The 22,801-nt window shown below is 39.8% G+C and overlaps 1 protein-coding gene and 1 long non-coding RNA gene across 2 annotated transcripts; both read right to left on the bottom strand.

Annotated features, from left to right (window-relative positions):
- Positions 1 to 7,503: 7,503 nt before the first annotated feature.
- LOC102702773 (4'-phosphopantetheinyl transferase HetI-like) lies at positions 7,504 to 12,050 on the bottom strand. The gene is made up of 8 exons (XM_006659175.3): positions 11,912 to 12,050; positions 11,384 to 11,559; positions 9,928 to 9,992; positions 9,741 to 9,842; positions 9,480 to 9,635; positions 8,309 to 8,407; positions 7,866 to 7,986; positions 7,504 to 7,746 (listed from the first exon to the last, which is right to left on the bottom strand). Exons 1-8 carry the CDS (start codon positions 12,046 to 12,048, stop codon positions 7,640 to 7,642), a joined length of 963 nt encoding a protein of 320 aa, XP_006659238.3. The 5' UTR covers positions 12,049 to 12,050; the 3' UTR covers positions 7,504 to 7,639.
- A 2,746-nt stretch (positions 12,051 to 14,796) lies between these two features.
- Positions 14,797 to 15,830, bottom strand: LOC107304818. Its single transcript, XR_001550868.1, has 5 exons — positions 15,774 to 15,830; positions 15,607 to 15,684; positions 15,400 to 15,513; positions 15,237 to 15,304; positions 14,797 to 15,066 (listed from the first exon to the last, which is right to left on the bottom strand). It is a non-coding gene; the product is annotated as an uncharacterized LOC107304818 (long non-coding RNA).
- Between the last annotated feature and the right edge of the window lie 6,971 nt (positions 15,831 to 22,801).

Raw genomic sequence — 22,801 nt, 5'->3', positions numbered from 1 at the left:
CATTGTGTAGGATCAAAGTGTCGACCAGAGGTGGAAGTGAATAAGCAATTTTAAAAATAAATGACACCTAATCAAAACTAACCTAAGTTGCTAGGCTTGCTGAAGGACAAAACTAACTAAGCAACTAAGTTATGTTTTATAATCCTAGGATAAAAGTGGCTCAAGTATATCACTAGAAAAGTAAATCATACTTTCTAAGTCTAGTTTAGCAAGCCTAGGATAATGTGGTCACAAGTATGTCTCTAGATATGAAAATGGCACAATTGTAAACGACAAGTAAAAGAGACAAAGAGACAAGAAATTTTTCACTAAGGTTCGGAAACTCGTCGATTTCCCACTTCCCGTTAAGACAAGCCCAACTCTACCGCTCAACCACAAAGCCATTGCACGCCTCCTTCGTCAAAGGATGGGCAAGGCGGGAGCCGGCTGTTGACGCTGAAAATAACAATCAATGATCACACACGTAAGCCTGAGAGTCAATCTTAAACAGCTCCAGTGCAGGACCTAAATCTTAGAATGCGCAGGCGTGCCAGTCAGTTTGATCCTTCAACTGACAAGATAAACAGTAAAGCAAGCCGATCGGCTATCGAGTCGATAGGTGACTAATAATCCAACCGATCGGGTATTGATGCTGCAACGGTTAGCCGATAGGCAAAGCAATCGACTGTAAAAAGCTTGAATCGGCTAGAAACTCGATCGAAATAGACTTGAAATAAATATTAGACCAACGTAATCCGTCAAATTACTTATTAATCTTAGTCGATCGGACAAGCCCCTATAACTAGGTCGAACTAGACATACAGAGATTGGACTTAACCAAGACAGTATGCAGTCGAGCACGGTATGATTGTAGGAAACATAAAGATCGATAAGTCTAATAAATAAACCGACGAATTACTTGGAATAAACAATGAATCATATGTTATGATTGGCAAAAACCAATTCGCATGTAATTCTCATAAGGCGATGCAACATAAGTAACTGTCGATCTAAATAAATCAAGTCGATTGGTGTAGAAATAATGCAGTAAAACAATTGGCTACTCTATTGATGTAAATATGATAAGCATGTAGATCGGCAAAAATCATCGGCTATAGACGGTGGACAAACAACCCAGATCTATAAAATACCTAGCCCAGATTGCTAAGAATAATCATAGAAGATCGGACCCAACCGAGACAGTTCAAGATTATGCTTAGCAATGTCAGGATAGATACTAAACAAATCTAGATTGCTATCAAGCTAATGAGCCGATGATTGATAACTTATCGGTTGGTACTTCGATAAAACAATGAACAAAATACATCGATCTGATATAAACCATCTGACAAACGTAATCTACTAGATCGGACCTAACCGAGACAGTACTAGATTGAATATGTCAAATAGCGAATATCAAACCAACATAGATCGTCCAAAGTGGTCGACCAGATCAACTCAAAACACGAAAGTGATCTAAGTTGAAACTAATACGATAACTAGCAATCACGCAACTAGATTAGAAGATGGAACTGAACCGAGACAGTTCTAATCTAGTCGAACGATTACCATGGCCCGGCGGAACGTAAGACTTACCCCTCCGCTGGAGATCGAAGCGATGCAGCCCCATGTCAGGTGCCAAGTTCCGCCGGAGATAAACCTCGGACAAGAGGGTGGCGATGCGCCGAAAGGAGTTGATCTAATTGATTGATGTAGATGATTTACAATGACCCCGGGCATACATATTTATACCCTCGGGTTGAGGCTAGACCGTGTTGGACATGACATACAACTCCTAATAGATAAAAAGAAATAACAAACTAGTCCTATGCAGACTATCACTAACTCCTACCAGATAAAACCCACACAAGTCCCGATGGGACTCTAATCTCTTAGAGATAAAATAAAATCCTAACTAACTCTAATTAACAGATAAATTTACACCGCCAAGCCTTAGTCTTCACGATTCCCTGTCGGATTCGAACTCTTCCGGATAAAATTTCTATCGGCGATTGCATATTTCCTTATTCAAATCCAATACGGAAATTTACCAAATTTTAATGTTAACACCGGCCCAAGAAGAGGACTACCCAAACCTCGACCACTAGGGTTGTTCTTCCTCCACTCCGGAGATGACGAACACCAAGCCACTCACAAATGGTGTCGGGCATCTTCCACAATCTTCTTGGAAAGATCATCGGGCAACTCCTCCACAAGCCGTCTAGGAGATGGCAACCTTCAAGAGTAACAAACGATGACCCGGCTCGGAGATGATCAAGTGCCATACTAGCTCTACAATGGAAGCAATGCACTTGACTCATGGCTAGAACAACCTCTAACACGCTAAATGAATGAACACAAAGCTCAAGTGGGTGTGGGAGAGATGCAAGAGATGTGTGCAAATGAAATGAGTGCCAAGAGACGTCCCTTGCTGCTGGTGGGGGGTATTTATACTCCCACACTCAAAAACTAGCCGTTGGGAGCGAAATCCCCCAGCTCAGTGCACTGCTGGTCTGACCGAAGGTACGTGGCCGGTCAGACCATGCTACTCTGCAACGGCTAGAAAACTAGCCATTGAGGCTCTGTCAGAGAACCTCATCGGTCTGGCCGGTCAGACCGAAGTTGATAGGTCGGTCAAATCGATCCTAGCTCGGTCAGACCGCCATCAGCTCGGTCTGACCGAATGCGGCTCCGTCGGCTCTGTATCGGCCATCCCGGACTACACAATTTCGACCTCCAGGGCGTTGGTCAGACCACCCAAGTGCCGCCGGTCAAACCGGCCAATCACGCTGGTCAAACCGGCCAGTGACCTGCGGTCAGACCGGCTTGGTGCACTCAGTCTGACCAACCCTAGTCAGGCCGAGCTCAGTGAACTATACATGAGTAAGAATGTGATCCAAGTAAGAATGTAAATGTGGCAATTAAAATCATCTCTTTGCTAGGTCATTACTCGACAAAGCTAAAAGATAAACTAGCAAATTTGATCGTCCTTTACCTCGATCAATTTAAAAATTAAACACTAGTTTTACCGTCTTCTTTTTCTTCGCTTTACGCCGTCTATTTTAATCCTTTGGTGATCATCCATGTGCACACATTAAGTGAACCTAACTTAAGATAAATATCTCAAACACAACGGTTAGTCCATAATTAGTGGTGGTCATTAATTACCAAAATCAACATCGGGAGCCTAGATACTTCACATGATTTCTTGTACTAAAATTTGTATAATACAAATATCTTTAATACAAAAAGTAACAAGAGTTAATTAAGGCGTGAAAGTTACAAGCAAGTCCAGAAGAACGAACCATTGTGCAGTGTGGAGGCACTCTTGTCTTTTCTCTCGTGCTTATGCTTATAAACTAAAATTTTAACTTTTTAACCTTAATTTTGGAGTTGACTTTCTAGTCTTGGCTTTTATATCGCTAAGAATTCGCATATAAAAATTATATTTATAAATTATTTTTCGTTTGCAAATATATCGTTTGTCTTTTTTCACTGAAAAGCCAAACGATCACCCCCTATATTCCCTTAGAGCAAATCCAGCAGATCATCTATCTTACCATGCATCCATCCTGAAAATAGATGATGTGAGTGAAAAAAGTGGTTCCAGCAGGTCATCTATCCCATTATCCAAAAATAGAACATCATCCATATTGGAAAAAGAAACTCCAAATACGGATGTTCTACCTTTCATCCGTATCTCAACATCCAATTAGAAGATAAGAGAGCAATATCAATATAAGAGAATATGGTTACAAAATATTAATGAAATATATATAGATGATGCAATAAGGATGTTCGGTTGGAGTGATGCATGATATGAATAGATAATCTATTTTCGATAGTCATCCAAATGATAATATAGATGATAAAATTTGTATGAGCTATTAGGAATGTTGTTACTTCTATCTGAGACCTTATAGAGAATGATTGTTATCTTTATAGGTAATAAATATTCCATGTATTTTAGGATGTAAGATTTGCTAATACTGTCTAGATTTATACGAATGGTAATAAATCTAGACATATATATAGAAATTATGCTTATAGGTTCACGTGTTTATTACGGATCATCCACAACACTGTAGAGAAGGGATGTAGCTATGTCCACTATAATGAATAAATGCAAATTAGTACAGCGAAATTATTGTAGCTACAATATTTAGTTAAGACACTAGAGGTCAATTGTGCTGTAGCATAGGGTACTATGGTAGATGATGCATTGCAAATCAAACAAAACAGTGTAGAGGATGGCTACTGTGAAGCGCTGCTGTCATCAAACCCGTTCTACAGTGAAATCAGAAGAGATCGATCTGCTGCTACCTACTACGTAGCTAATTAATTGCTTCCGTTTGTATGTTTTTCATCTGCACAGAGAGGTTGCATGCCAACTTTAGGGTGAATCTTTCCCAGTAGAAAACAAAAGGTTATGGGCGATTTATGTAACATAGATAAGCTGAGTAGGCCTAATTTTAAGTTCTAGATTTGATATGGTGTTTATATTTTTCAGGTAATTAATTTTTAAGGGGCGGACGAAGCTCTTGTTGATACCGAAGTGTTCATGGTGACTTCGTTAATCTTAAAATATATTAAAATATATTAGTGGCGTATTCAAAAGGTGTTTATAGATGACGATTAATTTTATGTGTATGCGTTCATAGGGATCGATGTGTGTAAAAAAAAAAAGTTATGGAACTACTAGTCATACTTGCGAGCCAATAAACTTATGCTGGTTCCTATCTAAGAGTCAAAATTCATGGCCAGATCGAGCTGGAAATAAAAAATAAGAGAGAAATGTTTAGGCTTTATTGAGGTGATATCTGAAATGCAGTCAGCCACGTGAGCACCCCCGTCAATCCGTCATTAGTGTTGACAAACAATTTGCACATAAGTCCATCACATGTTTAGATCAATTGAGAAGAAAAAAAGAACTAGATGGGGTGATATTTTCTTCTTCTACTACTTCTGTATTCGTGTACAAATTAATACTCTCCTTGGTTTCAAAATCACCAAGTACAAACTGAAATTATATGTGGTGTTGGGTTGGGGTTTAGTCCTTGTGTACTCTAACCCCATCTTTGACAGATCTGATGTTAACTTGTCGTAATTAAGCTGCCATAATTGGCCTGGTGTGATCCATGACAGGAATGGCTCACGCACTCTTCAATTAAAACCTTCTTCAATCTCCTGACACAGATGGTGCAATCATTGTTGGCGCCAGAAATTTTCTTGGCTAGAATTTCACCATATGTTCTCTCTAGTGGGTCAGCATGGGAGATCTGAAAAATATTTAGCCAGCTGCCAGCCATGGCCATGGCCATTTGCCGTTGCCATGCTGCTGGAATTAAGGACCACATGTCCACATCTACAGTAGGGATCTCCATGGCTCCCAGTGAGTTATGATCATCTCCCAACTGAACACTTTGCACATTTTGAATCACACATTCTCGCTTTTGCTTATGATTATATACCAAATTTTGAATTTTCAACATTAAATTTGAAGCTGATTTGGGGTTTTCACTGAAGTTTATTTTCCAGCATTGGTTTTTAGATTGCTAAGAATACGTATATAAAAATTTTATTCATATATTATGTTTCATTTGTAAATATGTCATTTGACTTTTTCCATGAAAAACCTAAATAATCACCTCCTAAAGACAAGAATTAGTGAACATTTTTTATGTAAACCCTTAACTTTAGATACCGGAAATTTCATTAAATTTTGAAATTAAATTTGGCCTCTGCATCAACTAGGGACGTATGTATCCCAATCCTTTGTTAATTGACAAGAAGAAACCAAAAAAAACAGTGAGTATTTCATATTTAAGACTTGTATGAGCCCTATAGCTGCCAAAAAAGAAAGGAAAACAAAGGATTGAGCACTAATCACGAAGGTCAAATCCCTTAATCTAATTTGGCATGTGAATTAAATGGCAGAGAGAAAAGACTTGGCTGGTGGTGACAGATGAACAATTGCTGCAGGTTCTTGGCTGCTTGGCTGTCAGGCTGTGTGTTGTTCATTTGCAGGAAAGCTCATTTATGCTTCTGCTGCCTGCATGCTTGCACTGTATCAGTTTGCTTAAATATGCCTAGTTAATGTTTGGACCAAACCTGTGGAAAGGCTTGCTACTGATCAACCACCTTGCTAAAGCATTGTTGCAACTGTCATCATTCCGTGATACAGTGCAGGGCGTTGCAAGTGTGATTGGTGTAATCAAGTTGGTCATGGCCGATGGTACACGCGTTCTATGGTGAGCCATGTTTGGTTTATGGCTCCAATCCAACTTATTACTTTTTATGCTAATGATTATATATACACAGAGGTAAATCCAAGTATAGTCAAAACGTCTCGCAATATAAAACAGGGTCTTAAAATTCGGTACTGCCGATGGTTGGTACGATAACAGAAACCGCTCGGTATATTGTCTAAGTCTAAAAAAGCTTTAAAGAAAAGTTAGTAAAAAAATTTTCTAAAGAGAAAATAGTAAAATTTTGGTTTACCACGGTTATTGTTGGTACCGTGGAGTAGCTGTCATGCACTCCTATTCGGTAAGGAAAACCTAGTGATGCCAAATGATATCACAAAAAATTGGTAGAATAGGTGCGAGAGCTTGGTCTACTGCCAATCAGATAGTGAAATTGTGATAGCAACCGAGTGATAGATAACAAACAAAATTCGCTTGCACTTTCGGTTAGTGCAACTGCTTTTTGTCTAACTGGTATTATGCCTGTATGCCGCCAATCGGCAATGGCACAACTTGTTTTTTTTTTCTGAAATCCACTGCTGTTATGTTGAGCTCAAGTAGTGTCAGGTCTGGTTATAGTGTTCATCACATATCAAACTAAATAACTGATACAGGCTTGTAATTTACATTCTTGTCTTGAATACAAACCAGTTCTACTCAGTATAAGAAATAGGAAAGAAAAGGAGCAGAACACCATCAAGGCTAGATGGAGGAGAACGTTTGACATTGTTCATTGGAGGAACCAAAAATGGTTTCAGTTAACAAAGTTGTAAATATCATATCCTAAAACATTTTGCTCACAAACTTACACAATCACGTGGAACCATGAATTTTGTAAATGGTTCGTTGTTTGGTCACAAACTTTGTAACAGGAAAAGGATATAACCATCACTCAAGAAAGTTAATTTTGTTGGTGAATCAATTCAAACCAGCACATGAATTCTAACTGTTAACCAAGCTAATGCAGTAAACTTGGCAGGAGCGCATCTTATTCCAATCCAGTTTAATACAAAACAGAGTACTCCTATTCCTATTATCTGAGCTGTATTAATGGCAAATGCAAACATCTCTTTAACCCCATAATGCACTCCTGTTTGCAAGAGGGAACTTCAATCTTGCTGGTAGATGGTAAAATGCCTTACTTTCAACATGCCAGCTTGTACTATTACTATTGATATCCTTCCAACCAGTAAAAATTGATGGCTATTCCTTGGGAACAGGTTGTGTGGCAGGCTAGGAGCCAATGCGCGAAAGTATGAATCTGGAGAAATTGGTGTTGCATTTCCCAGGTCCTCCCAAGTGCACAAAGTCAGGCATTACTTCAACAATGATTGGAGAATACTAGAGTTTCGACGGTCCAAACAATGTTGTCATCTGGTGAATTCATGCTACAGAGAGCAGATTCTCTAACGTGGTCAAATAATAAGTTTTACAGCATCTGTTCCAGAAACAAGTGTATCTTTTATGAATGGAACGGTCTTCCATACTTTCAATCCTAGTGGTACTGATCCATTTTCAGAAACTGCAACATCAAGCCCAAAAACAATGCAGTGATTGTAAGAACAAGTAGAGCAGCTTGACATCAAGCTGAAAAGTTCAGTACACACCTCTCCTAAGTTCAAAGATAGAAAAGGTACAAACCTCTTGAGTTGTCCTCTATACAAACTGCCATGTAATAATAACTATTTAGCTCTGCAAGTGTAAACCGCCAATTCTCGGACAGATAATCACCAGAGTCAGAATCATTGCATGCTTTTGGTGCCTGGAGGAATTCAATGGATATCAAGTTAGATTAATCGATATGTTCAAGTACTGCTTTGTTGGTATAAAATGATATATTATAAGTTGAAGAAACAGAACAATAAAAATCCAGAGCTATGCCATGAATAAGGAACAAGATAATTTTCCAGATGAAATTTGAATATCATCAGCTGACAGGCCTAAACATAAGATAGGGGTGTCATATAACAGTAGATGTCACAACGTTTTATGTTAAATTTTATCCAATTGCACAACTCTGGATCACAAACTTCACATATGGTGCACCTGAGGTAACAACAAAGAAGAAAGAACCAGTTGCATACCTTAGTAATCTGAATTCGGCTGTCTGTTTTCAATTGGATTGAAAACCTATTAAAAGGAGCACCTGAAAACCCCCTTCCAAGAGCCTTGACATATGCTTCCTAAAAGTTTAAGGCATAAAAATAAGTAATCCATTTAATGTCTTTTGCAACATCATATCAGTACATCAGTGTTATAATCTCTCTAAGTTCTACAAGGACAAGGATTTTATAACCAGAAGGTAATATGAGCCCATTTTGATTTGTGCACTTTAAAATATTTTCACCAAAACCATTTGCTGCTATTTACATGAAATGTTCTTTCAATTAACTAGTTTCAAATGGATGTGAGGTGTCCTCAACAATTCAGTGTTCCACAGGGGAATTGTTCATAAATGCCTATCCAACCCCACTACCCTCTCAATTTGATTCATCTAAAATACATCCAATGTTTTTAGCATCTAAATATCGATTTGCACTAGGTATATCATACATATTTACCAACTTTTATTTAGCATAAAAATCAGTACAGTCAGTAATAGTGTGCTTTGTGGTCATATAAGATTTAAGCAATCTTGTCAGTTGATCTCTAGCATACAAGTGTACAACTAGAAAATTGCAAATCAGTCTGTTTGAACCCCTTCAACTATCACTGGACTAATTTCAGCCCTCAACTTCAACACGGTATTTGGTACCTCTCATCTTTCAACTCATTAACCCAAAGAATGGTCATTAGATGTTTGCCATCTAGATGGTGTCAGCATCTCATATCAAAAACAACAGATCTAACTTTCCAAAGAAAACTCTTCAAGCAATCATGGCCTCTCAAAGATGAAGTTGCATGACAGTCCAGTCATGTGCTAACTAGGATATCATGTCGAACTAATGAAAACAAGTAATAAACCAGCCTAGTGTGTAAAAGAAAGGTAAACAGTTTTCATAGCTCAGGAGTGTTGGATACCCAGCTTTGGAGCTTAGAAGTTGAAAACTACTACAGCTTTGGAACTAGGATATCATGTCGAACTATGGACTGATTCCATAGGAGAGGACAATAAATACCATTATCAGTCAATGTTCTAAAAAATTGTTGATTGGCACTATTAGTTGACTGAAATAATAATAATAATAATAATAATAATAATAATAATAAATAAATAAATAAATAAATAAATGGAGGACCAAGAGACACACGTACTTTTAGAGTCCATAGTTTTATGAATTCCTTTTGCTGAGCATCAGAATCGGCAATTTTAGCTAGAAAATCAACTTCTGAAGGGGTGAAGTAACGGCGGGCAAGAGATAAAATACTCTTGGTCGTCTTTCTCTTCTTTTCTTCAACATCAATACCAATCTGAAATTGTTAAGAGCAGCAATTTTTAAAAAAATCCACGCGGACAAAAGTTTGAAGATTTCTTTTTTCTCCCACTTTTGGTAATCATAAGGAAGTGGAGCATACAGGAGCATCCATGGCAATGCCACAGGCAATAAGAGAAGATGTGTGTGAAATATTGAAATGCAAAGGCCAGTCCATATTGCTATCATCAGGTCTCCACAATATCTGATTAACAGGGAAAAATAATCAAGACAAATAATTTGAAGTTTTGATCTCTGAAACCAAAACGTTGTTGATAATAACTACTTACCTCAGGTTTGCCAAACTTATTCTTCTTAAACTCAAATGATCTCGGATCGATTTTAGAATCTGTATCTAGTCTAGTCCAAACAAACAAGCAGTAATGATATCAGTAATCTCATGATGCTATCCCTATTTGAATTTAACTAAAAAGAAAGTATGATTGTTTTAGACAAGACAGTGCAAACATCTAACCACAAATTTTCATATGACAGGTTGAACGGATGATGATTCCCATTGTTCTATTTTAATATCCAATCTGTTCACAAATACATGCATCCTAGCTTTATAATTTGTTCCTGCATATGTGTTACTCTACTATTTCAAAATGAGTTTTACAATTTAGTCACTGGGCCTGTTTGGCACAGCTCTAGCTCCAGCTTCACCTCTTCAGGAACTGGAGCCCAACCAAATGGTTTCAGCTCCATGCAAAAAGGGAGTGGAGCAGGCAAGAGTGATCTGAAAAAGTGAACTAGAGAGGTGGAGATAGGTTCGTGCAGCTCCACTCAAGACTCTGCTCCCAGAGTTGGAACTCTACCAAACAGGGCCATTATATACCCATCTCGTTTAAATGACAAGTTTTATCTGCATGGTCAAACAAAGGTTTTGAATGAGGGCAGCAGAAGCATGTTGTTTTCTTTGTGCTCCACTTCTTAATTAGTGTACGCTAACCTAATTAGGAACAGAGGGAGTGCTAGTATCATTTCATATATGTTCTTTGTCACAGGGATTAGCTCAGTCCAATCAGAAAGAGTTGTAATCGAACACTGCCATACAAAGTGGGAATCAAATTTTGGGACCAAGGACAAATTGTCAATGACACGGTGGATGGTATATCCCAATTCGTGGCCTTCCAATGATATTGAGTAACAGGGCCCCTTTATCATGCTTATATTGTGTTTCATATGCATCAGTACTTGGGGCCATTGCAATTTGGGGCCACTTGACTGGATCATGACTAAATAATACTATAGCCAGCAGGCCCTAGGTTGTTACTTGAGCAATGAAGCTATATCAGTTGATACAGGAGGGTTTATCTACATGATTGATCCTGAATTTAAATTTGCAATATATAGCAGACATGAATGCAAAAGAAAAAAAGATCCACAATAAAAATCCAGTCTTCGAGCAAAGTTTGCAAGAAACAATGGATTGCATCTAGATCTATAGAGTATAAAACAGGGTCAACTCCCCATTAACAATATTAAACTACTTTTGTTCCAAAGCAACATAATTATTGCCATCATTAGTAGAGATAAGAAAGCATCATCCGATAATAAGATACAGGGTTACCACCACCCATGGGCAGAATCCCATCACTACTGGCACAACACACTTGTAAATCTAACACAATCAGTCAATAATGTCAAGATTGGAGAATTCCTAGTACCAAAATGCTTTACTAAATGATAATAATAATAATATGCATGCATGCACTCTTCAAGAGGCAGTTGATGGTTACATACATCTTGAGAGGGTGGTGCGCAGCAATGCGCGCGACAGCATGGCGTCTTTCTGCAGCCTCGGCCCGTTCATAGACAAGGCGTTCTTCCTCTCGGCGGGAGAAAGGAGTTCCATGTACATATCCAGTTGGGAGTGATCATTCAGCTCATCAGGGCAAACATACCAGACATGCACCTCCCTGCAAAAGAGGCCATTTCCACATGTAAAAGACCGCAGGTACACATCCTTGCCTAGTTCCCTCAAACCCCGGAAGAAGAAGAAAATACGACCGAGATGCACAAAATCTTCAGTCTGTTCGTTGAGTTCAGCTCAATTGGTGAGTTGAGAGAGAGATGTGACTAACCAAACCTACAATCGCGGGCACATACAACATGAGCACATGACCATGATTGTAGTAGTAGGGGGGGATCGAATCAACTAAGCGATTTAAGCTCCAAGATTCTCCATTTCAGACCTAGAACCCGCTAGATCTACCAGTGCCTCTACGAACCACCATCTACGAGACCAGGGAGGGAGGGAGGGAGGCCCACCTGCGTGACTGGAGAGGCGGCGGGGGCGGGAGGGAGGCGAAGAGGCGCGCCCCGGCGACCCCGGGCGCCCGCGGCGGCTGGGGCGGAGGGACAGGCATGGCGGCGCGGCGGCGGCGGAGGAGGAGGCGGTGGTGCATTCGGGGTGGGGTGGGGGTGGGGGGTTATAATCGGGCCGGCGGCGGCGGCGCCGCCGGCGGGGCCATCGTCGGCCTTAAAAACCAAGGGGCCACTGCCCCGCTTGTTTTGGATGGACCGCCCGACACACTCTGTCTTGGGATCTCCGCCTTCACACGGATTTGGAAATGGGGGTTCACCACGTCGCAAGAGAGGAAAAAAAAAAAAGTTAAAAAGGAGAATCATGGTTGCATCAAACCTAGCCCTAGTATCATTGGATATAAGTTGTTTGATATAAGTTGTGATTGTTTGGTTGTCTGGATCTCTTTCTTAGTTAGACTCTATACATGCAAAAAAAAAACTTTTCCAAACCAGGCTAAGTGGAAACACTCGATTCCACCTTTGCTGGTCGACCAAGCCCGGTGGATGCACCACGCTACACCTGTGCGTGTAAGGTGTCCGACCATCGCCTCACTGCCCGACCACCGCCTCGCCGCCTAGATCCGAGGGGTCACCACCTCCACCTCGCTCTCCCTCGCCGCCTAGATTCGAGAGGTCACCACCTCCACCTCGCTCTGCCTCGTCGCCCGGATTTGAAGAGTCGTCACGTTCACCTCGTAGGATGCAGACGTGGCGGCCACATTGGTGTAGGACGGCGGGTCGACAAACGAGGAGGAAGTCAAGAAATTAATTTTATCATACATCTAATTGGCATACCATATTTCTGTGCACCCGGCTTGCGTTCCTATTAGGAGATGGTAGCTGTTCACAAACTGACACCACTAGTCCTGTGAGCCTGTGAGGATGTCTATTGTGTCTGAAAAAAAAATGATGACACCAAAGAGAAGGCTACCTATTGGATGAATCATTTTATCAATGATGAGATGTATATGGAATTTTTATTTCATATGTGATGGAACTCACAATTATGGTTTAGTGTGATGAATCGTTGAATTCTGAGATTAACTCAAGATTATTGTGCTTAATTATTGTGTCATATGCCAATTTTTTGTATGCATAGAATTTTTATTGTGTTTATTATTTCATAACTTTTATGTCCGACGGTCGTGGCGATGAATAGCATGCGAGCCTAGGAGGCGGCGACCAGCCAGCCCGCTATGAGCCCATGCAGCGCCAGCCAACCTACCTACCTACTTGCCCCATACATGCCATGGTGCTAAAGAATAGAAGGAACGTGGAAATAAACAGAAGAGCAAAAGGCTAGTTCATGTGCCAAATACATAGAGGAATACTACAAAAGGGAGAAAATATACATAACAGCGATAAAATCAAGTGTCCAATATTTGGATGCCAATTTATTACGAAGTCAATGATTGGAGTCCCAAAACTAGATACAAAACATGATGAATGCACTCCTAAACATGTTATTTCCTCGCGCGTGGGGGAAAGCGAGCAGGTAGTGCATGATTCAAGGATGTCCGAGTCCACCGCGCTGAGACTCATGCGCAGGAAAGTTAGCGAGCGAAGAGCACAGGGAATGATTTGTGGTGGACTCATGCGTGGGAAAATGAGCAAAGCAAAAGGCAGAAGGGATGGTTGCTCCATGAATCTCTGTAATACTTGAACTATAACATTATTTTGTGTTATTATAGGGTATACATTTGTGACACATTTTAATGTTCCATTTATGCGTTACAACGTAGTACACATTTATAATATTCTGCTTGTAATATTAATTTTGTGCTACAATAATTATTATCAACAACACATTTTTATTAAAAAATGTTTTTTTGTTATAAACAAAGTTTGTAACACACTATTTTGTGTTACTATGAAATTTAGCTACAACACATTGATGAATATGCTACGAGAAAGTGATACAATATCCATGTTGTGTAGTAGTGAAACAATAGTCTAGCACATTCAACTATTCAGTACACATCAACTCTACAGGAACTGAACTAAATTAATCGACGAGATTGAATGCATTGTGTAGAGATAAAAACTTTTCCTATGAACATACAAAAAATCCATTAATTTTCTTAACAAAACCATTTTGGATCATAATGGATATTCCGTCAAGAACTGATGGAATCTACGTTAAGCCAAACACAACAGACTGAAATACCATAATAGAAATTCCATTGAGACTCAATGGAAATTCTGTTAATTTTCTTAACAAAACCATTTTGGATCATAACGAATATTCCTTACATTGAGATCCAATAGAAATTATGTTGATTTTCTTAACAAAACTATTTTGGATCATAATGGATACTCCATCAAGAACGAATGGATGCCAAACACAACCGATTGAAATACCATAATAGAAATTGTGTTGAGACCCAATGGAAATTCCATTAATTGTCCAACATAACCCACATAACAGTTTTGGCTCTGTGGGAATCTCTATTACAACCTAACGAAAATTTCATTAAGCATAGAGGAAAAAATTGCAACTAGGAACTTTAAGAACTTAAACCATAAATAGCTTAGAGCACTTGAACATTATCCCTAGGTTTCAAAGTGACATTCCTTTTTAAGTATAGCTTTTTCTTATGACTCAATCTCAAGAAATAAAACTTTTATACCACCTTCTACGTCGTCTTCTCTTGAAGCTCAAAAAATGCACTAAAACCTTTCATTCACAAAATCTTGAAGGATAGAAACTTTTCAGCACGACTTAGACAAAGGTTAGTTTCCTAGTTAATTGTCAATGAAATTGCATCTAGGCCATGCACTCAAGAAGCCCATATATCAAACAGATTTAGCCAATCAAAATCCAATACAACTCAATTAACATGCACACATCTGACATCTTATAGCCCAATTAACAATATTCAACACACATGCACTAGCTCACATTTAATACAGATTCACAAAACAGTCTATCACAGATTCAGAAAAAAAAACATCATAGGTTATCCACAAGTCAGTTACAAAATCAACTAATTACATCCACAAATCACTATCCAAAACAAGTTCAATTGCATCACAGGTTGACTCACCAAGTCAATACATTCAGAGTGTTTGGCCTAGATGGGCCACCAGTGGACCAAGTCAATGACCTTTTCACACATCTACAGAATAGGAATGATGTCAGGCAACATTTAATACAACAGAAATTGAGTCAATGATATTTCACATATCTACAGAACATGAATGGTGTCAAGAAAATAAAAGGAAACATTTTCTTTAATGAGCTAACAATAAGTAATTAAAGATCAAAGTAATACCAGAAGACTCCCACCTTCAAGTCCACTGGTGTAGTAGCGTCCAAAAGTCGAGTGGTGCCGCCAAAGTTGTTGGTGCATAAGTCTTAGGAATTAAAAGGGGCAATGGTTATTACCAAAAACAAAGAATAGATGTCCTTGAGAAAATGCAACACATGAATCACGATTGGGTATACTTACCTGCATGTAGATGAGCTCAATGGTTCCACCATTACCCGTAGGGATAACATGGATGATATCAATGAATCCGCAATCATGGTACCAAGATGGGTGATCCTTGAGGATCTCTACAACCTGAAATAAAGCTTATCAGGGGTTGTATCACGACAGTTGATGGGAAATATCATGCAGTGTCAATGTAAATATCTAAAAAAAAGTAACTTTCACCATCTTATTGATCTGGATCATCTTCACTCCACTCTCATATTTCCTGAGCATTGACTGGGTTACTCCACAAACCAACATCTATAAGTAAAACATATAACCAAAATTAATGGTTGGCAAAAAAAACCAGCTAAGGATTTTAAAATTATTATACAACACAACATACATACACATCAAATTTCTCAAAAGGAAATAGGCTTGCAGATGATCCTTTGGTGAGATCAACTCTACACAAATACAAGAGAAAAACATATCAAAACCATGTAAGAAAGGAATTCCATACAAATATTTAGCAGAAAAGCACATGCATATCCCTCTAGCACGGTTATAGAGACAATAAACATCAATTAGTGAATGCCATCATACCACCCACTTTCTCAAGTGGTGTTCTAATATAGTCAGCCAACTGATAATGAATTATAAATATAACAGATTGAAAATAGCCTAAGTAAGACTGCTCTAACCGGGAAGATTTAGAAGAAGATAAAACCTCTTCAAAACAGTCAATTACACACGCATTGGCTTTTTTCTTTTTTTTGTGTATGAAATGAAACAGAACTGGAGTATAGAATCTAAATATGTAGTCTATTGTTGCAATAAACGACAGTCCTATGAATTATTCCCAAATGTGACCCAACTAATGACTAAAGTACTAAGCAATGTGCAATAATTCAGGCATAGAAGTTAACATAAGGTACTATTCAATCAAAATAGAGGCAACAGAGGACAACACACAATTTATCCAGAAGATCCTATGGCAATAAAACCTCTCAAGTTAAAGATTTGGTCTAGCTGGCATGATGTTACACAAAATACATGCACCACCATCACCATCACTGTTGAGCTCCACAGACATTAAACCTCCTTCACAATGAATGTAGGAAGAACATGAAAAACCATGCATTGCCTGGTTCATGGTTTGCCAATGAATGTATAGATTGCTTGGTGACAAAGCTAGAATCTATCTAGCCAAGAGTTACGTCAAACTCTGCTGGATCGTGCGTTGTGCAGAGGCAACAGAACGCATCTGAACATGGTAGTTGAATCCTGAAAAAAAAAAGAAGTGAAGGAACTAAAAAATCATGTAATATTTCTCTGCAGAACTCAACGTCTGCATTACCAAGGAGGGGACCTTGCATGCCCGTCTGCCAGATCTGATTATCGGAGAAGGGAGCTTGCCTGCCAATGACTTTCTGCTCCCCGCCGCCTGCCCTTCTCGGCCTCCTGCTCCCCTCCGCCAGGTCTGCTTGCCAATGCGACCTCTTGAGGTGGAGTGGATGTTGGCGGTGAGGGAGTGGATCTTGGCGATGACAGAGTGGATGGTAGTGGTGTCGTTGCACGAGCCGGCGATGAAGGGGATGGTGGCGGCGGTGGAGTGCATGATGGCAGCGACGCACGGGCGGTGGCGGGGTTGCATGGACGGTGACGGTGGCGGAGTGGATGGCGGTGTGGAGGAGTGGATGGTGGATGGCGGCGGTGCGCGAAGAGGAGGAGGAGAGGCGTTAGTCAGGCCCGGCGCCGCCGTCGCCGCCACCACCGAGGATGCCGAGGCCAACGCGGATGGGGGAGAGAACAGGAACGAGATTTGGAATCAGCTAGGGTTGAGGGAAGTACCAATTTTGATGTGATTTTACCAAAATAACCTTGCTATCTGGAAACCTATTGTGCAAGTTACTTGGACAAAATGGTCATTTAACATGGAAATTTTAAAATGTATTAAAACTTCTAATCGAATTTTATCATACTAAATGAACTTATATGAAAACATTATCGAAAACAAAGTTGTATAACTTATTCAGATCTACCAAATTTATTTTGGTTATTTCTCCATCTGAGTTCGATTGACCTATATGAAATTTGAATTTCAAATTATGACAATGTCAAACAATATTTTAAAATATTAAGTTATTTCAACTGAAAAAGTCATCAACAACAAAGTTGTATAACTCATCAAGATCTATAACTTTTGTTTTGGTTATTTTGCTATATGACTTTGTTTCAGTAATTTGAATTTGAATTTCAAATTATGGCAACTTCAAACAAGATTTTTAAATACTAAATGATTTCAACTGAAAAAGTCATCAACACCACAATTGTATAACTCATCAATATCTACAACTTTTATTGAAATCATTTAGTATTTGAAAATATTGTTTGAACTCATATAGCGAAATGACCAAAACAAAAGTTGTAGATCTCGATATGTTATACAACTTTGTTTTTGATAGTTTTTTCATTTAAAATTTTTTACTACCCAAAAAATTATATGAATTAAGAGGAGGGAGGCAAAATGGACTTCTTGGTGAGGAGGAGCAAAGTGACAAGGAAGAGCAAAGTGACAAGGAGGAGGGGAAGGGGAGGCCGGCCCAAGGACGGAGAGAGAGGCTGCAGGCCAAGGGAGGGCAGAGAGTAATACTTGGGCCAAAAAAGGCCCAATGACAGAGAGGGGGATTTTAATTTGTTTTTCATTTATTTTAATAGGTTAAATGAACTTTGTGATATTAAAATTAGTTGTTTAGATCCGAAAATTCACGGAAAATTTTAGAGAATAATTCAGACCAGGTATAATATTAAAAAAATATTTTTGGCCATGATTTTTAAAGGAAAATTTTAGTTTCCTCGTTAATTCACTTGATTAAATCGCTTTTACTCTAAATATATTTTTCTTGAAATGCATTATATAAATCTGTGTCGTTTGCTTTTTGCCCCTTATGACAAATTAGTATTCGTCACAATCTCTTGTTGAAATAGTTTATGACGATTTCTGGTTGGTATTAACGACGAACGTTTTTTTCGTCACTAAGCCACCCCATCTCATATTAATCGTCATAAAATGAAATGTGCTAATGACGAATAACTCTAACGTCACGAGAAATTCGTCACAGAAGATCATATTTCTTGTAGTGAACATGAACATGACATTAGCATACTTATGATTACTCTTACTTACACAACAATTGATGCCATTTCATTTTCATTGCAGGTCACGGTTCACAATAAGGGGCATGATTGTACATCTAGCATGAGGATAAGGGCGACTACGCCTTCACAAGGTTGGGTTACTAACAGGGCTCTTGACATCCTCAAGACATCACCAACCTTGGGTGTGAAAGAACTACTTACCAAGTTGCAAGATGAACACAAGGTAGCTCTAGCTTACAATACAGTTTGGTGTGGGATGGAGAAAGCAAAGAAAGAGTTGTATGGATTTTTAGAAGAAAGTTTTCACATGCTATATAGTTGGAAGAAAGAAGTCCTTAAGAGATCACATGGTAGTGTTATAGAAATTGACATCAAGGTGGTGGATGGAAGAGCATACTTTCATAGGTTTTTCTGTGCATTTAGTCCTTGTATCAAGGGGTTTTTGGCAATGGTCATTTAGCTGCAGCTACATCAATAGATGGGCACAATTGGATGTATCCTGTTGCATTTGGATTCATAGACTCCGAGTGCATTTGGATTCATAGACTCCGAGACTAAGGACAATTGGGCTTGGTTCATGTCACAGCTTCATAAGGCCATATGAGATTTAGAACCTCTTGCAATTTATTCAGATGCATGTAAGGGGTTAGAGAATGTTATTCATAAGGTTTTCCCTAAAGCTGAACAAAGAGAATGTTTTGGCATCTTATGAAGAACTTTTCAAAGAAAGTTCCATGGCAATACTTTTGATAATATGTACCCTGCAGCTAGAGCTTACAGGGAAGAGGTGTTTCAGAAGCACATGGTACCTATTGTTAATGGACCCTAGAAGTTTGGAAGTGGTTGTCCACATATCACAGTTTGAAGTGGATGAGATGTGGATTCAACACTTCAATCAAGTGTGAATACATCACAAATAATATTGCGGAAGTTCTCAAAAACTAGATTTCTGAAATAAAGGACTTACCGGTTGTTGACCTAGTTGACAAGTTAAGAGAGAAGATACTGGTTCTATGGGATAAGAGGAGGATAATTGAAGAGCGACTTCATGTTAGGGTTCTACCAACTGTAATCCTCCAACTAAAGGCAAGAACAAGATGTTTAGGGCACTTAAAGGTTATCACAACTAGCCTACACACTGCTGAGGTGCAAGACTTTAGCAAGGATTTTTGGAAGGCATGTCGTTACAATAACAACAAAGACGTGCACTTGTGAGGAGTGGCAACACACCGGCCACCAGGCAACCTTGTGATCATGCATTGGCCTTTTTAACAACTTAGAGAAATGTGAACTTGGCAAACTATGTTGACATATTTTACTCAGAGCAACTCCAACAGTTTCCCAAATTATGTTTCCCAAATCTGCTATTTTAGCAAGTTTGTAAACAATATGGCAAAGGGAAAATTGTTTTATCTCCAACAGTTAGGGATATTCCACTTGTCAAAAACAATTAAGTCATCAAAACGGTTAGAATTTGAGGGAGATCACAGATTGCCGTCTCTGTTGTTGATCTAGTTGCCCAGCAGCAGTCGCGACATCCCTCCCGTGCCAACCGCACCGTGCCACCCGCGCCCCCGCGCCGCGTCGGCCTTCAGCGCCGCCTGCGATGTCGGCCCTCCTGCGCCACCCCGTCCCACGCTGCCGCCCGCACCATTTTGGAGGATGGGATGACCTCCTCTACGACGAGGAGCAGCAGGAGAGCACAGGCAAGAGGTCGACGCCGCTGTTGACGCGCCTTCTTGTGGCATTGTTCTCCTTCCTTGGCTCATGGCTCAGGATACTCTAGTTGGAGGAGAAACCGAGAGAGAACGAAAACAAAGAGGAAGCAGCTTTCTGATTTGATTCATCATCGCAGGCTCACAGTCACAGCTTCCTTGCCTCATTGTTTTGGTCATGTTCGCTTGACAATCCCTAGTTCCTGCAAAATCAAAATATGAATTAAGAATTTTTTCCCCTGTTTGTTAGAGAATCGAATCGTCTGACGTGAAACTAAGATGAAATTTCTAACCTCGTTCTCGACTCAGGTCAAAACAAGAAAGTTTTAGACGTGGACGAACTCAGGCTCAGGTGGCGTCGACGAGGCGCGCATCCGTGCAGAGCCGGGGAGCGGCGGCGGGCTGCGGGCGCACGCGACGGCAACACCCGAGCGGTGACCGCGAGGCGCAAAGTCGCGCGGTGCCGGGCCGTGACGAGGGGGAGCGGTAGGGTTGGGGGGCGTGCGCTGGGCGCGTGACGGCGATGCTCGCGAGCGGGGCACCACGCCGGATGGCGACGACGAGGTGCGCGGTCATGAGGGGCCGGGCCGCAGCGGGGTGGCACGCGTGCGGGGGAGAGCGGCGGGGCGCCGGCGCCGGGAGGCGGCAGCGGCGCGGCACCGGGCGGCGAGGAGATGGCGACGGGGCGACGTCAGGAGAAAAAAATCACGGACAATGAAAATTCCAGGCGAATGCGCGAAAGAAACCCATCATCGTACTTTCTGGATGCCAAGTGAAATCTGGACTCCCATATATGCACGTAAACGAGAGGATATGGCAAATTGCTAAAATTTGGGAACCCGGATGACAAACTGTTGGAGGCAGTTTTTTTACGATTTGCCAAAAAAACAGAGATGACAAGTTAGGATGAGGAGCTGTTGGAGTTGCTCTCAGTAGAGAAATTTAAGGCTTCATATGAGAGGGAGATACCAGTTATGCCAGGCAAGTCCCATTAGCCAAAGGTTAACATGCCTTTTGATTTGGGTGCACCACTTGGGAAGAGGAGTGTGGGGAGGAAATAGTGGATTAAAGGATGCCTTGAGATTGGTGGTAGCACTAGTTCAAAGAGTGATGACAAAAATAAAAATATATAATCAAAGGGCTAGTGTTACATGCAAAAGATGTGGAGAGAATGACCATAGGCAAGATAGCTACAAATGCTCACTCAATGGAACAACAAAAAGGTAATAACTTTCTATCTTTTTCAAATTATGTCCTTTTCAAATTACCCTACACCACCTTTTATGTATGCATGTGTATAGGAAAAGGAAAATCAGGAAGACCAAACCTAAGAACCAAGCTAAACCTTCCACACCAAAAACAACAACTAATGTAGATAGAATTTTGCAAAAAAGCTTGAGAATGGTTACAAGGAGGTAAATTAATCCATGAAGTGTGTCTTCATCTTTCTTTCTTTTCTCTAACTTAGCTCATGTGTGTGTTCAAGCGTCTTGCAATGCTACTAGGCGAATGAACAAGTAATTCTAGAGGGGGAGGGGCTGGAGATACAACAAACCCATCTGGAGAAGCAAGCATTTTTGGGGATCATCTCAACCTATAAAAAAGTTAACTCCTAAGAAAATGAAAATAACCTAATTGCATCATGTAGAGTTGGCTACAATTGAATCTACCAAGTCTAAGATATGAAATCAGTTCAATCTTGTATTTTGCTTATTAATCATGTGTAAAATGACTGCTGCAACACATGTATTTTGGAAGGGGATGAGAGACAAACTCATCTATTATGTCCCTTCTAAGTCTTCTGTTATGTTTAGTACTAGTTTTTACTGTTTGAAATTGATTATGTGATGTATGATGTAGTTCTGCTATTAGTTATGAACTGATGTTCATTATGTGATTTTTTTTATGTGATGATGAATGGTTGGGTCTGACTTTTGTTGGTTAGAGATTGATTATTTCTAAGTGACATATGTGTTTATTCATATTGAGTTTATGTATGTTCATTGATATGCAATGAGTGATTTTTTAGAATGTATATGTTGTTTTGTTTCCTGTCTGAATGGTTGCAAGTCTTGTCAGCCTAGGTGCAAGCCTTTGTTCGGTTGACAACAAGCTAGTTGGGCGCAAGATAGCAAGTTGGTTGGCCGGCTGGGTGAAGAAAGCAAGCTGCCAACTGCCTCTTTTGTTTACAAAATAGAGCAGGGCATTTTAGCCTTTTCACATGTCATTTGATTGCTAAAATAAAAAAAACTGCTCCCAAAACATCATAATGACATTCTATGGAGAATGTTAGATTGAAAGTGACATTTTAATGAGTGTCATGTAAAGAGTGACATTCTATGGAAGACACATGTATGGGTGGCATATCATGAAATTTCTTATTACGCATGAGTATATTAATAGTATAGAAGAAAAAAAACACCTCTAAGAGTCTACCTATTTGTCTTGGCTAGCCATTCTACTAGCTATCTGTCTTCACCTCCACTCATTTATTGTTAGGACCCATATAACATAATTAACCAGTGATAAGTTGTATACCTCTGATCAGAGTAAAACTATTT

This window comes from Oryza brachyantha, chromosome 8 (assembly GCF_000231095.2).
Source record: "Oryza brachyantha chromosome 8, ObraRS2, whole genome shotgun sequence".
Classification (NCBI taxonomy): domain Eukaryota; kingdom Viridiplantae; phylum Streptophyta; class Magnoliopsida; order Poales; family Poaceae; genus Oryza; species Oryza brachyantha.
This window is presented reverse-complemented; position numbering and strand designations above follow the sequence as displayed.